Source organism: Ptychodera flava, chromosome 1 (assembly GCF_041260155.1).
Source record: "Ptychodera flava strain L36383 chromosome 1, AS_Pfla_20210202, whole genome shotgun sequence".
In the NCBI taxonomy this organism is placed as follows: Eukaryota; Metazoa; Hemichordata; class Enteropneusta; family Ptychoderidae; genus Ptychodera; species Ptychodera flava.
The window spans coordinates 8,433,990-8,449,255 of NC_091928.1; the positions used below are offsets into that span (position 1 = coordinate 8,433,990).

The 15,266-nt window shown below is 37.5% G+C and overlaps 1 protein-coding gene across 2 annotated transcripts in view; it reads left to right on the forward strand.

Annotated features, from left to right (window-relative positions):
• Positions 1-14,845, forward strand: part of LOC139129397 (myelin regulatory factor-like) — a 63,295-nt gene extending 48,450 nt beyond the window's left edge. For both annotated transcript variants that reach the window (XM_070695029.1, XM_070695038.1), the window contains 12 exons: positions 58-282; positions 1,018-1,178; positions 1,429-1,593; positions 2,004-2,087; positions 3,056-3,126; positions 3,384-3,608; positions 8,155-8,370; positions 9,305-9,389; positions 9,688-9,759; positions 10,557-10,662; positions 11,337-11,417; positions 11,724-14,845. In XM_070695029.1, coding sequence (XP_070551130.1) covers positions 58-282; positions 1,018-1,178; positions 1,429-1,593; positions 2,004-2,087; positions 3,056-3,126; positions 3,384-3,608; positions 8,155-8,370; positions 9,305-9,389; positions 9,688-9,759; positions 10,557-10,662; positions 11,337-11,417; positions 11,724-11,828 — 1,596 coding nt within the window. In that variant the 3' untranslated portion in view covers positions 11,829-14,845. The remainder of the gene's footprint in view (positions 1-57; positions 283-1,017; positions 1,179-1,428; positions 1,594-2,003; positions 2,088-3,055; positions 3,127-3,383; positions 3,609-8,154; positions 8,371-9,304; positions 9,390-9,687; positions 9,760-10,556; positions 10,663-11,336; positions 11,418-11,723) is intronic.
• The last annotated feature ends 421 nt before the right edge of the window (positions 14,846-15,266 follow it).

Below are 15,266 nucleotides of genomic sequence, written 5' to 3' on the forward strand. Positions count from 1 at the left end.
TGTATGAGATGTCACTAGCGTTGACTATAATCTGTTTGGATTCACTCACTCTTTCAGACGGACTCCAAAGAGCAGCTCAGGAGAGTTGCAAAACTACGCCTTGTACAGTACAACTACAAACCCGAGTATGCTGCGTATGTTGGCATGATGGACCCCGACCGGAAAGACACAGGAGTACTTGCCCAGGATGTCAAGGATATTCTTCCGGATGCTGTCAAGGAAACCGGAGATCTGCTACTGCCAAATGGACACAAGGTTGATAACTTCCTTATTGTAAATAAGGTAAGTACAGGTTTGTGGAGCAGGGATTCTGAGAATAATGTCAAGTGTATTCTCATATTCAAGGGCAGGTAGATGAAACTTTGAAGATTTCTTCACAGATTTCTTTTAATGTCAGCTACTGTTTATTGTTGTACTCCTTGTAGCATGTTGACATTCACAGTATCGTAGCTTGTCAACTCAGCCTGTACATGTGTAAACTACATTGTTATTGTCGACACTGAATTCTGGTCATGACTAGAATTTGAATGTAAACAATAACAGTGCATTCTTACATGTATACGCACTTGTTGACAAACTAAATAGTGTTTCAATATGCTTTGAGGAGTAGCACAAGAATTTATAGTTAGCATTAAAAGAAAAATTTAGAAAAAAGTCATCAATGTTTCATGTACCGGTGCTTTGATATGAAATGGTAGCAATGATTTTGATTCACATCGTATATTCAGACTTCGTAATTGTCACTTCACCAGTAGAGCTCCGCTACAACTAGCCTTTTGTGTTCTACAGCTGTACTAATGCCATGATATTGTTTTAACCCATCGCTATGTGCACACCAGAGTATATCTTGATTGTTGCATCTTTCAATGGTTCAATTGACAAATATCTTGTATGAATATTCTAATGCTACTCGATTGAAAAGTAGCTTGTGTCAACTAGTATTAGTAATCTTAAACGAACAAAGCAGAGAAAAAAATACTTCAAATCATGATATGACTCTAATTTTTTGGCCTCCAGGATCGTATTTTCATGGAAAACATTGGCGCAGTCAAGGAATTGTGCAAGCTTACGGACAATCTGGAGAACAGGATAGATGAACTGGAGAAGATGAACTCCAAACTTTCAAAACTGAAGCGGCTTGACAGTGTGAAGTCGACATCAAGTGGTGGAACAATTAGGTTAGACATTTTCCGTCACTGGAGGGCGTTGTCTCAACTCTCCATGCAACTTGGATGAAGCCATTGTTTTCAATATTATGGTAACCATACCATGCCAATATTATATACAGGTTGTTGGAACAATTGATGTCAGTTCCCCATCAGTAAAACAACAAATTTAAAACATCTCTCCATAAAAAATGAAATCTACTCCAAAATATCCTGTTTTCAGTTCATTTGACAGTTTTATCTTTCTTTCTCTTTGTAATAGTCGTGGTGGAGGCAGTAACCCACCAAGTATTAGGCGGAGAGACCAGAGGTCGTCATCATGTCGACGACACCATGAGAGACACCACCATTCAGAAGATACAGGCTGTCTGTCACAGAAGTTTATGCAAGGTGTAATTATTGCTCTCATACTTATCATGTTATTTTGGTAAGTGAAATCTTCTTGTTTTTTAGTCTCTCTTAAAAAATTATTGTCTGCAGCTATAATTTTTGTCACATTTGACAATGTATTGATACTTCTTTGCAAATGCTGATGTACCGGTATTGTTTTGATTTCATCAAGTGCAAGCTTTGATATTACTTAGATATTACTTCACCTTAATATTTTCATGTTTGACAACATTTTGACAACTGCAGCCAAACTAACTTTAGCACAAGCCACATTCAGGTCAAAAATTTTGACCCGTTTTTAAATTTTTTTATTATGACCAAGGCAAGCATGAAAATTGTATGGAAATATAGTAAAACTGGGCTGACAAGTCCCTAGTCAACATTATTATATATAGTACCAAGTGGGAAAACTGACTGTTTGTTGTCTCCCATTATTCTCTCCTCCAGTGTGGCTGCCATGGCAACTTTGTATGCCTTAGAACTTGAGAGCAACAAACAGACAGGTGAAAATGGTGCAGTAGGAGGTGAACTGTAAGTGAATTTTTTATGTCTTTACCAAGCTACCCAAAGACATTTTAATTGTTTGATTAAAAGAACCGTCGGCTTTGAATTTTTATTTCTTTTGTATTATTTTGTTTCTATGTGTGAGGTATCGTTTCTTGTTCAACCAACTCATGTTGACCCAATGTTCGGCTTTCAGCATGGCCTGTAAGTGTGTAATCCAATGTTATTGTTAACTTGACAATTAATGTTCAGACCTCCCAAGCCAGAATTTATTCAACAAAAATAACAGTGCATATTGTCACAGTATGTTATATTGGTATGGCAATGCATTGTATTTCATCAAACTTATGGGACCAGTAGCTGTAACTTTGAAGATTTTTTGGGGGTGTATTTCAATAAATCTTCCTCGTTCAACTCCCTCCCTGCATGCTGAGATACCGTGTTGAGTGTGTCAACTAAGTCTATACATGTACAGACTGCATATTGTTGATAAGTAAATTCTGGTGTGCATTTTACGTGTATAGAGAACTCACTATTGACACGCAAAGCAAAAACAGTGAAAAAATCTTCAAAAGATACAGCTACTATCCCTTTATGGAATCAGGAAAAAGGAAATAATATACATGTAGTCACTCAGTTTAAACCCTCTCACCCCCATTTCCCAGTGTAGAGGTCCAACATATCATAGAGAACAATGGGATTTGCCCAAACCAAGGTGGTGAAATTATTAAAGTTTGTGGACTTTCATCAAGTTTCGTCCGTCATGATCAGTTTAATGTTTGACGTCTCATTTCCGTCAACACTAGAGTTTGAAGTATGGTAATCAACAGATTTAGTCGGTAATTTATCAATGAACTTCTCCTGTAACTGCCAAGAAAGGCTTTTAGACATAACAGCAGTTAAGAATCAAATTTAATTTTTGTTTTCATAATTTTTTGCCCAAGTCATTCACTGGATAATAATAACTTTAACTTTGTTTATTTTTTTCATAACAGTCCCCTACAAGGTCAGAATCTGACGTCAACGTTTTCACCATTTACACCTCTCAGCATTACTCCTCATAAAGGTAGGTGTCATTCCTACATGAATCTTCATTTCATAAATTGTTTTGTGTTCTGTGGTTGGTAGCTAAATAGAACAGGGAAACCGTTATTGACTTTAATGATGAAAAACATTAGTGAAAAAAAATTATTGACAGTTACAGCTACATACACTGGGCATTTTATGTACACACAAAGTTACTGAAAGCTCTCTTAGGTTTCATGAAAAAGCTCAGTACCAATTCTGGTGTTAATGCTCGCTGTGTTTTATATCTTCACATAGGTCCATTCCCTCCAAATGCAAGTCTGCCTTCCATGTCACCTACTACCATGTCCACCACTCCACACTGTGTTGGCTGCAAGAAGTACTGCTGCACACCACTGTCGTCGACAGTTCGGCCTGTGACCCAAGCACTGACGCCAGGCGAGCCGGACGATTTGCCGTTCATTTCCACACGTGTTGAATCGGACCAAGGTCTAGACTTTGAAGAAATGGTGCCACTCTTGGGTGAGTATCTTTATTGTCCAGGCCACTTACAACTCATCTTTTCAACAAAAACAGCACTTTTGAACAAGTGTTACAAATACAGCAGCTTTTGTAATTCTCTGTTGTTGTCATCCCTTACCGAAATTTTAGGCCTCCCGCAAACTGTTACTGCAAATTTGCCGCAAGCTTTGCAGTAAATTTGCAGCAAACTATTTGCCGCAAATATGCGGGTGGTTCATTTTTCAGATGCAAATTATGTTTCTTGTGAACTTGCTGCAAATATGCAGCAAACTCCCTGCCGCAACGTTGCTGCAAACTCTTTGCAGCAAATTTGCGGCACAATCCTTGCAGCAAACTTGCGGCAAATTAATTTGAATGTTACTGAAAATTTGCCGCAAACTCCATACAGCAAATTATTTTATTTGCGCTGACCATTGTTTCTCGTGAAACTGGTATTTCAGAGTTTAGTTGGATAAAACACATCTTGTGCTGTCCACAGTCGGCCAATATATAAATATTATTTATCCAACTTAACTCTGAATACCAGTTTCACGAGAAACAATGGTCAGCGCAAATAAAGTTATTATAAACATAAAGATGACAGAGAAAAAAAGGTTAAATTCAATTGTGGTACAATTTATTTATATGCCATGTTCATTTCATGCCACATAAGTGTCATGATCATGTCAAGATTTTCTTTTGACTTGAGAAGTTTCATGTAACATTTACATTACTGTCAAAGGCTGCGATTTGGCTTTCTGTTCTCTGAATTTCTTGTCCCTATAGTGTACCAGCAATGGATTCTGAAAAATATAAATCGTTCAGGGAAGAGTGTAAGTCTTTACCGTTTGACCAAACATTGTAAATTTCATGAAAGAAATCGATAATTATTTGAAAATGAGACAAAATCAAGTTGAAAAATTGAAGCAGAAAATGCATAATATTCATGATCGAAATTAAATTAATACTGATTAAAATGTCCGACAACGGACAACTCGCCGTATGTTGTTTACATACACAACGGCGACAATCTGCAAAAATCTCAGCACTTACTGTAAGTAACTGTTGTGAAACGAAAGTGCATTCAGTATGAATCAGTACTCAACGAAAATTTATCTTTAGGTAAAGATTGCAATACAACGATTACAGAACATAATTATAGCGATCGATGTACAGACGAACGGTACATTGACTTACATTTCTGAACGGCTCGCAGACGCTGGACGATTCCCGGTCCGGTTGCAGGTCTCACCGTGCTGTGTGTAAATACCGTACTCAGAAAATATAGTCGGCATCTTTACTGCCGCTCGCGTTCACAAATTTAGAACTCCGCCTGTCCCTGGTACTGTATACACGTTTTTGCAACTATGTGATATCATTTGGCTGGCGATTCCATAGAAAGATCACGAAATTGTCCACTAGAAAACTCCCTGCTCACAAGTACGCAGCCGACACTGGCCGATGGTATTAAAATCTAACTTCGCGCCGATCAAGCCTCATGACGATAACGGAAGTGCGATCTATAAATCATTACGCGATTGATAATGTAGTCCCGTTTTTAAATGCTGGAATTGACTCTACATCTGCACCAATCCGTTATATTCATACTTAATATAGCATTTAATTTATTAGTTTAATGAAAATGGTTATTTTTATCATAGAAAGACTAAAAGAGAGTAAAATTCTTTCAGCACGAAGAATCAATATCAATGCGCGAACTGACCTTGATGAACCGTGACCGGAGAGTGTAAACATGTCGGCTGCTCGCAGCTGATACACAGTACGTGTTGGACGTTGGTGAAGCGGCGCTTTGAATTTTCGTACAGTGACTCGGGATGGAATGTAATCCTAAATCTCAATTTGTGCTCGGCAATACAACTCTAACGCTGAAAACATGGACAAAAGCCTTTTACCTCGACCCATGTTATCAGAAGGCGAGATTTTGTCAGCGCATCGAATCGATGGGACAGACTGTAAGCTGCAGTGCATTGTACGTACCGTATACATGTACTGTATTGATGGGATGAATAGCTTGGAGCACAGCCACTACTCTGCTTGGAGGTAGTAGCGGAAACATTACTGTACAGATTTGCAGTAACAAAAGTCTACGACGTGTCCTTACAGACCATCATCAAACGCACATTTCGTTCGAAACTGTTTGGCATTTTGGTATCATTCGCAGAAAATACAGGGTGTAACTTGCAAGACAGACAAGTCCCTGTTTCAAAAATTTGTTTCCCTGAAAATTCAGTTTTCGATCCAACCATAATTTACCCAACCAGATTGTCCAAGGGCACTTTTATTACATCATGTCACTACAGTATATACTATAGATGCACTCTATATCCATGCAATGCTTTCACCAGCATAACTGAAGCTGTTCATTATCTAGCATTACCAGTTATTATAATTTAAAAGTGGATTGTCTGTTATGAAATAAAGGAACATAAAATATAAATGAAAGATCAATTTTATGTCGCTTACACATGACTGGTCACGAAGTGCAACAGTACTCAGTGTGTAGTGTGTACTCCCTGGTAATGAAATAGTGGGAAATATGTCAATCATGTGTTGCTGCATATTTGCAGCAATAATCTGGTTTGCCGCAAATTTGCAGCAACTTAGTCGTTTACCGCAAATTTGCTGCAAACTGACTTAAGGGTTTGCAGGAGGGTCACATCTACCTGCAAACTTCTGCAACTCCTTCCTGCAAGCTATATGCTTGCTGCATATTTGCAGCAAACTTACGGCAAATTTGCAGTAGAAATAATTTTCGGTAAGGATTTTTCTTTGATACAATTCATGAACATAAATACAGATATTGTAAATAATCACAGTCTTCAAAGGGAAGCAGTCATCAGAACTGTGCCTGTGCAAGCTTCTTGTTTACAAGTAAGGTATTTCATGAACAATGTCTAGATGCACCTCATCATCATAGCTGCAACATTTAAATTACACAATGTAGATTACGACAAACATGTTTTAGCTTTCATAAATCACCATTGTACCTTGGATACAGTGTTTACATTGGTCGTATGGGTGCCATGCGACCTTAGAGCAGAGTTCTGATAACTGTATCCTTTCAAGGCAGTATGCGCCTTGTAAGTGGAAGACCTAAACTTTTGCTTGACCTTCCCTTAAGGTAGTATGCACCTCGAAAGTGAAAGACTTAAACTTTTGCTCTAACTGTACTCAAGGAATCTTTCAATCATTCTCTTTCAAAATCAAGAATAAAAATAGGGGGTCACCGTGCAAATTTTGGAACTAGAGAAACAAATTTCCCGAGATTTACCGATATTAGAAATCCAAATGGCCGCCATCCCTGTGTTAACTCTATAAAAAATTTTGAATTTCGAAAAACTAAGCCAATGAAAAGTTTTCTTTTACCGAGAGCTTTAAAATGAACCCCCACATGTGGTATATCAGAAGAGAATTGTAAAAGTTTGAGAGTCTGAATATCTTCCCCGAGGTGCGTTCTACCTTAAAGGCACAATAGCTGTATCTTTTAGCATTATTTTTTGTGATTTTACTTCCAAACTAAAACAAGTTCGTGGGAATGTACTCATTGAGGGGTGTTTATACAGGTATAAGAAACTGTCCACTGGGACTGTATGTGCAATTTTGAGCAAGATAAATAATAAATGTTTGCCCAAAGAAAAAATAGCGCCCTCACGCAAATACAGCAAAAACACTGTACGTCATGCATATATGCATTGGAATCTTCACAGAGACAACAGAGTATTCAATATAATGCATAGTGCTGAATGTTTTCCACTGGGACATCATATGCTTTGTTTTCTTTGTAATATTACCATTTTTTAAAAATGGCGGGAAATCAAAATAACAGTTAAAATTTAAATTTGCTTGTCCAATTTTCAGTTGTAAAAGACTGTATCTTTTAAATTTGTAGAATTTGAAGAAAACGAGAGAAAATAGAAAGCTGTTTTCGGGTCAACAAATTTCACAAGTTACAGCTACAGGGGCTACCTTAATGAAACTTTCAATCTTTCTCTTACCAAATCAAGACTAAAAATCAGGGGTTACTGTGCAAGCTCTGGTAACAGAGAGACAAATTCCCTAAGATTTACCAATATTTGAAATTCAAAGTGGCCGCCATCCCTGTGTTAACTCTTTGAGAAAAATGACATTTTTGATTTTTGAAATACTAAGATAGCAAACGATATTTTCGTACACCGAGAGCGTTAAATTGAACCCCCACAAGTGGTAGATCAGAATAGAAATGATAAAATTTGAAAGCCTGAATTATTGGCCACGAGGCGTGTTCTACCTTAACAGGCCATCCAGATCAGAAGAAAAACACAATAGGAACATTGCTGGGTCAAAAATTGACAGTTTGCTCTGTGAAAACTCGATCCATGAGGTTTGAAAGGAGTCCCTATGAATGTCAAACCAAAATAGGATTGTAAAAATTTGAGAGTTGAAATGTCTGTTCCCGGGCGCATTGTACCATAATTGATTGGTTTGTTTTGTAATGAAGCTGATACACAAGTAGGGCCTTTTTTGGGTATTTGTTGACACAGCATCCAATGTGTCTTTTCATTTGCAGATACGGTTCCAACTCCAACTTCCCTTGGAAACAGTGAGTATATCGCTGATCAGGATTTCAGCGACAGAGAAATCGACACCATCAACATCACCGATGAGGAGGCCAACGTCGTCCATGGTGAAGAAGAGTTACAACAGGGAGCAGTCATCTACAAGGAACCACCCTCTGGATCCTCTGGGAACAGGAAAAAGCGAGCTGGTGCCACACCCAAACCAGGTATGCTCCCACATCTGTACATGTCGTGCACGTGGTCCTCCACATTTCATATTCACGTCTACTTTTCATATGTATGAATAAATTTTCTGACTTAGAGAATATACACATGTATGTACACATGTATGTCCATTTACAGTAAGCTATGCATCATACTGTTGTGGTATGCCATTTAGTTATTATCAGCCACAGTTTTCAATTTTACCGGTGACTGAACCAAAACTTTGAACGTATACGGTTAATGTGCATCTCTGTTCACCTTTATGCTCCATAGCTAGAACTTTTAAAACCCTCTTCCATTTCTCTAGCCGTGCAATTCATTTCTCCTGATGTGGACGGTTTACCAAAATTTCATTATATTCAAGTTTTGCTGTGTAATGTACATAATAAAAGTCAAAATCATTTTTGATAGACAATAATCTATTTCATGGCGAGCGGAGCTCATGAACTTCCAATAATGTCAAGCCAACTGTGATCTACCCGGTAGACTTTGATCAACATACCCAGTGATAGAAAGGCCGCCTATATATGTAGACTAGGTGGGTTAGTGCTCATGTCATGTTAGACCGCATTACAAGCCAATATCATCCTCCAGGATGTCAGTCTGTTTACTCTCAGTACACTGGTTTCATCACAAGTAATTATGTGTACCAGGTATGTCTAGTGGCAGGGTAGTGTGTATGCATATCCACATTAACGTACAACCTTTGAACCCTTTGAACCCGGCTCAGACATAAATGTCTGATGATGTCATAGAGTACCAGGGGGTCAGGGTGCAAAGGGTTAAAGTTCAAGAAGATTAGTACATGTGCTGTTACACTAGATGGGATTTTTACCCAATGTTCTACATGTGATTTGGAATAGTTGTGTTTTAATAGCTGCAGTCAAAATCTCTGATAATGTATCTTCCATTTCATGTCTGTTTTTTTTTCTGCAGAAACGCCTCTAGAAGTTACAAGCATTCGTATTACGGATGGCGACTACCCTATTCACCAGGACCATTGTGATTTTCAGCAGTGCGGGTAAGTTTGGTCCTTGGTTTCCAACTTAAAGATGCCATTCTCAGTCCCTGGTTCTGGCATTATTGGACCTGTGAAGTGCGAGGTGGAACATCTCCCCTCCCCTAGAATCAAAAGACACACATTCCGCTTGTTAACTGTGATGGTTTTGAGCTGCTGCGATGGCTAACAATCTGTCAAGATAAAACTTTTAATTGCAGCTTCTTAATCAAAATATTAATTGAAATATAGAAAATTAATATAAAAGTGAAATCCTGCATTATAATTGTTGCAATAATATCCATTCTCTTTGGATTTCCAGAAATGGTAATTATTCCTACACTGTATCAGTTCCGGCGTATTTTCCATTGAAGTCAACAAACCTTGAAATCAAGTAAGTAGAACAGAACAAGAGGTACGGAAATTTAACTTTACCGTTGGATATTCTCATTACTGCTGTCGTGAGAAACACTGCCATGGATTTTGCGCTGTCTTTGCTGAAAGTAAAAAGGAATAATTGCCAGAAATTGTATTAAATCGGTGCTTAATGAAATTCGAGCCTTGAAATGAAAAGACTTAAGCTTTCACATCAACTTTCTGTAAGAGAACTTTCAATCGTTCCATTTCAAAATCAAAAGTAAAATCAGGGGTCACTGTGCAAAGTTTGGTCACTGGAAATCAAATTATACCATGTTTAGCGGCACATGTGAGCCAAAATGGCTGCCATCTCTGTGTTAACTCTATGGGAAAAATTAAAATTTTTCGATTTCACAGAAATAAGCCAGTGAAATCTTTATTTGCTTTATAAGCTTCAAACTGAGGCCCAACAAGTGGTAGACCAAAATAGGTTTGTAAAACTTGAGAGATATTTGTCCCCAAGGGGAATTCTACCTTAATGTAGAGTAAATCGATACTAGTTTTGAGTAAGAGACACGTTGCATAGATGTTCTGTATGAACCAATGACGCACCTGAAGAAATCTTGGTCCTATCTTGATTAGGAAAACAATGGAGGTCTCTTAAGGGGTTGTTCATAGCTTTTTTAAAACAACTGGAATCCCTAGGATTGTTTTGATGTGTAAAATATTTTAGTGCAGGCACAAGTTTGTTCAACCTTGCCATATCAACTTGTTTTTCATTTATTTATTTCTGACACATCTATAATTAATATCTTTTTCCCTATCATTCCACAGTACTAGTATAGCCAGTATGTTATGGTTTTGTGACTACACGCCGTCACCGTTGTGTCTTGACGTACAAAAACAGCCAGAACCACTTCAGCTACCTGATGGTCATGTAGTAAGTTTTGCCTCACTTTTGAATGTTTCGTTGTTTTTCAATTCCCACCTCAGTGAAATGTACCAAATATCTTTTGAAAATGGCAGTTTTAAGATTAGTTTCTTTCGGTGCTTTGGTGACCATTTTGATAAGATATGAAAGAGGAAAAGTTGAAATCGAGAGAATTTACTTTCAAATTGATAAAATGTTCCAGTGTATAGGTCAAAATTTCTCTCACGTGTAAATGCTACAGTTAGCATTTCAAGCTGCCAATTCTCAGCAAAATGTTACCCACAGTGAAGTTTAAGAACACTCTACTAGCTTTTAATGGTAGATATTAATGTAGCCTAAGGGTGCCTTTTATGGTAATTAGAAACATACAGTACCCCCTCAGATAAAGTTAACTAGTACTAAGGCTCAGCATGAGACCGGAGTTGTTTTTGAGATTATTACCAATGGTACAAATCAGTGCTAATCCAAGGGTGCCGTTTATGGTAATTACAAGCATATCCCCCTAAAATAAAGTTAACAGGTACTAAAGTGCAGCTTGTACCTTATCATAATATTATTCACAATTCTTATCATAGATATCAGTACAAGTCTAAGGATGCCTTTTCTAGTAAGTACAAACATACCCCCTAGGTTAAAGCTGACTAGTACTACAGCTCAGCATATGATGTTATTTTCCTTCACAGAAAAAGAGTCATCAGCATAGTCTGCCGATTGGGTTCTATTTTGAAAGTTCCTACAAGTTCAGAATCACCTATCCCTCACATGTAAGTTAAACTACACCGTTCTTTACACACAGACACAGACACACACACACACACACACACACACACACACACACACATCACACATTAATGGCTATTAATGGTAAATGAATGTTTAGAATAGTTGATAAATTATACAAGTTGTGGATCTGCTCAAAGTTCTATAAACTTGCAAATCACAGAACCGATTATGTATTAATTTCATTTTTTCGATCAAATGCCAGATAGTTCTGGATCAGCTTAATGTAAGCTTAAAAAAACTGGAGAACTGTTGCATGCATTAATTCCATATTTTCGTTCAAATGTCAGACATCGACGACCTGCGAGAGCACAGATGGCTTTTTCCTGGATTACTTCTTTCACTTCAAGAGAAACATGACAGCGTGCTACGACGACAACGGGACCATCAACTGAATGAGTGCGATGGAAGGAAGGAGAGAGAAAATCACTTTTGCAAACACAGGAACTGCACTTCGTATCATCTATCGTTGAAGACACAAAACTGTTAATGAATCGATGATTAACAAATGTGCATATATGTGTACTTATCAACTCAATCAAATGGGAGAAAACTTGCGAAGAAATCTGTTGATTCTTTAAAACGCTCCGAAACAATTAACGGGCATAGTCTACAAAAATCAATTAAATGGAGACCACAGCGCCGAGTGTGTTTTTGGAAACCTTATTCGGTGAAGGAGTGATTTTGTTGGTCATTTTGAAATAGCTGTAACTGATGATGAGAAGTTCCTGTGCTTATTTCTTGAAGCAGAACAACTGTAAGAGTCTGTGTGGGACTCGAGCGACGGCCAAGAGACAACCAGACGTTATTTGACGATAGGGCATGATAATAATGCCGACAGCAATGCAACGGGATATGTTCCTCGGCCATGTGCCATACTTCTTTCACCTAGAAAGTTGTGAGTGAAAAACTCCCACACAGAAAATTCTGCAAAGCAGGGAATTTGCGACACTGAATCAGTTATCGTTCGCGACTTTTGATTGTACCTGGTCTGTGTGGGAAGTGGCCAGGGCTTTCCTTGGGTCAACAGCTGTACAAGTCAGTGATGTGGCGAGGAGCAAAACAATGGCAACACGGCTCACTGCCTCCACAGAGCCTTGTCCGCTGTAAGGTCCTACCACTGCAAAGTAGCATTCTGGGAACTTTAACATCAGTTTTTCATCGTGTGAAAAACAGACTAGCTGCATATACAGCTGTATAGTATGTAGAAGTAGAGTATTTATCAAACCTGCACAATGTATATTTACCTGTTTCAATAATGAACAGACCTTCCATGTTGCTCTTTTTTCTCCTGAACGTGCCATCATTCAAAACCTTTAGTCAGATGAGTGTATTGTGACCTGTGCCAGATATTTCTGTAAAGTACATGTATACCGCAAATATCTGCTATGTTGATGTTTTTTTATCTCATTAGGTTTCTTCTTTAACCCTTTTACCACCATGGTTTGTCCTAAACCATTGTTATCAATGGTGAGCTCGGACCTGTTTACAGGGAATAGAGGGGTGGGCAGGTTGACTGTTTTACCACCGTACTGTGGTATATCCGAATGGTTTTCAATAAAGCAGGAGGACCTCTACACTTGAAAGCAGGGGTGAAAGGTTTTTGTCGTCACACTTTAAGCGGTCTTTTTTATCTCTGTGTGAAATGTACCGAGTAACACACAACTCTGCAAATTATCCTACTGGTTCTGTAGTTTCTAGGAAAATAGAAGAAAAAATTTGCACAACATGACTGTCTCTTTATAGTGTGGTACAAGTCGTACCTCATCGTTTTATTGGCTGTTTGTGATGTCCTGCTATTTCTTACCTCAGAGACGACTCCATATCACGACGTAAACAAGAAGTTTTTTAAAAAAACTTAAAAACGAAATTGACAATGATGACTCAGTCTACCTTGTAACATAATAAATAATATTAAAATATAAATATGTATTTTAGATGGTACAATACTTAGAATATATATCTCTGGATGTTCACAATACATCCCTTTTTAAAAGATGTTTTATTTTATTCCATGTGATACTGAAGTTGGGTTGCTCACTTGAATTGCAAGTGCAGAGGCAAAGTAAAGTCAGCATTGTGAAAAAAAAATACAGAGGTGAAACAAGGGGATGTGACTTGATTCCCAATGCAGCTATTGATCTATTTCATATTCATTGAAATGTACACCTGGTGTTAATTAATATTCAAATTACAATGCTCAGGCCAATAATTGAGTAAATTACATGGAGACCTGATAGATTTTAAGTAGTACTTTTTTGTTTGTGTATATAAATATATGTATATTACCTCCTCCAGGATGAGTAGTCGGGCGCCCTCCTGTGGCCAGTCGTGGTGCTTTGCGTGTGCGCAGGAGTTGATAAAGAAAAGTTTTATTGCCAGTTACTATAAAGCTTATATTTTATGTGAATTAATGTACTGGACAATAAATGTGCCACATATACACCAGGTGTAAATTAATATTCAAATCACTTGACTTAATGTTCTGTAGTACAAAATATCAAGGGAGAAATTTTTTAGACTTTTTTTTTCCTGTTGCATTTCCTTCTTGTTGTTGTACAACCACTTTACCTACTCTGCACTTCCTGTGGTTTGTTTCTAGAGTCACTGCAAAATTTGCTTCCCCGTCAAAAAAAAGTTTTGAATAGAATCATATTACCTTAAGGGGGGAGGGAAGGGGGTGTAACAGTTACCCAGAACCCACCTTGAGTTAACTTTATACTCCAATCTTTACATCACTGAATTCATTGTAAATAGTTCCAAGATAGCCATTGTGGAAAAGGGATTTGTTGGTAATAGGACTGGCTTGCTTCATGTCTGCAATAATGGGATAGGGAATGTGTCTTTGATGGAAGTCATTGGATATTAATTTACAAAGTTTGTCCAGAAGCCTTCAGGGCTCCGAGTATTACAAATAGCAAAACAACTGTAATTCATCGGGAAGGGGAGATGGGTGTGGGGAAGGCCAAGCTTTAAAAAAATACGAAATTAGGCTTTTTTTTTAAAGTACAAAGCTTTCAATGTAGTGTAAAGTGCCATAGACCTAATTACAAATATATTTGCATAACTATTATTTCATGAAATTTTTCATCAGATTTTTTTTTCAACAATTCTGACTCTAAAAATCACAAAATTATCTTTATTTAAAAAGTTATTTGTATTTTTTTCCCCATTCATTGTTTTAGTCAGGAAAATGCCGTTATACTGTTGAAAGGAAATTATACATGTATATTTACTTTGAATTTAAGTTTCACTTTGGTGTCAATCATGTTTTGTATGCACTTTTATAAAATGCGTCTTAATCGTGTCAAAGTGTAGTGATGGTGAAAAGATCCGTTTCATCAGTCATGTACATTTCTCCCCTTTTTATCATTCAACCCAATTTCAATAAAATGTTTCATTTGACGTACAATGTTGTTTGAGTTGTAATATATCCTATACTGATCTTGTATCTGTAATGTTGTATCTGTAATGTTGATGTATTTATTCTTTGCTTATGTGGTATTTCTTTCCAGAGAAGCAATCATCACATAGAATAACAATCAAAATATTCTTACTTCGTCTACACGTCCTAGAATTTGAAAGGATGTAAAAGCTTCCAAAAGATGACACATTTCTTCAAATACTAACATTACAAGTTTTCTTCTAACTCTGAATATTTTATTTGAGGCCCCAATCGCTGCGAATTTTAAGCATTATTTCCAAACCAAAGTTTGTACCTGTGAATGTGCTTAACTGAAGGATGTGTATTGAAATATCTCTGCTCGCTGATTTTGGACCATGCCTAACAGGTCAAATAATAAACGGGTGCCGCAATCATAAAATGGCACTCC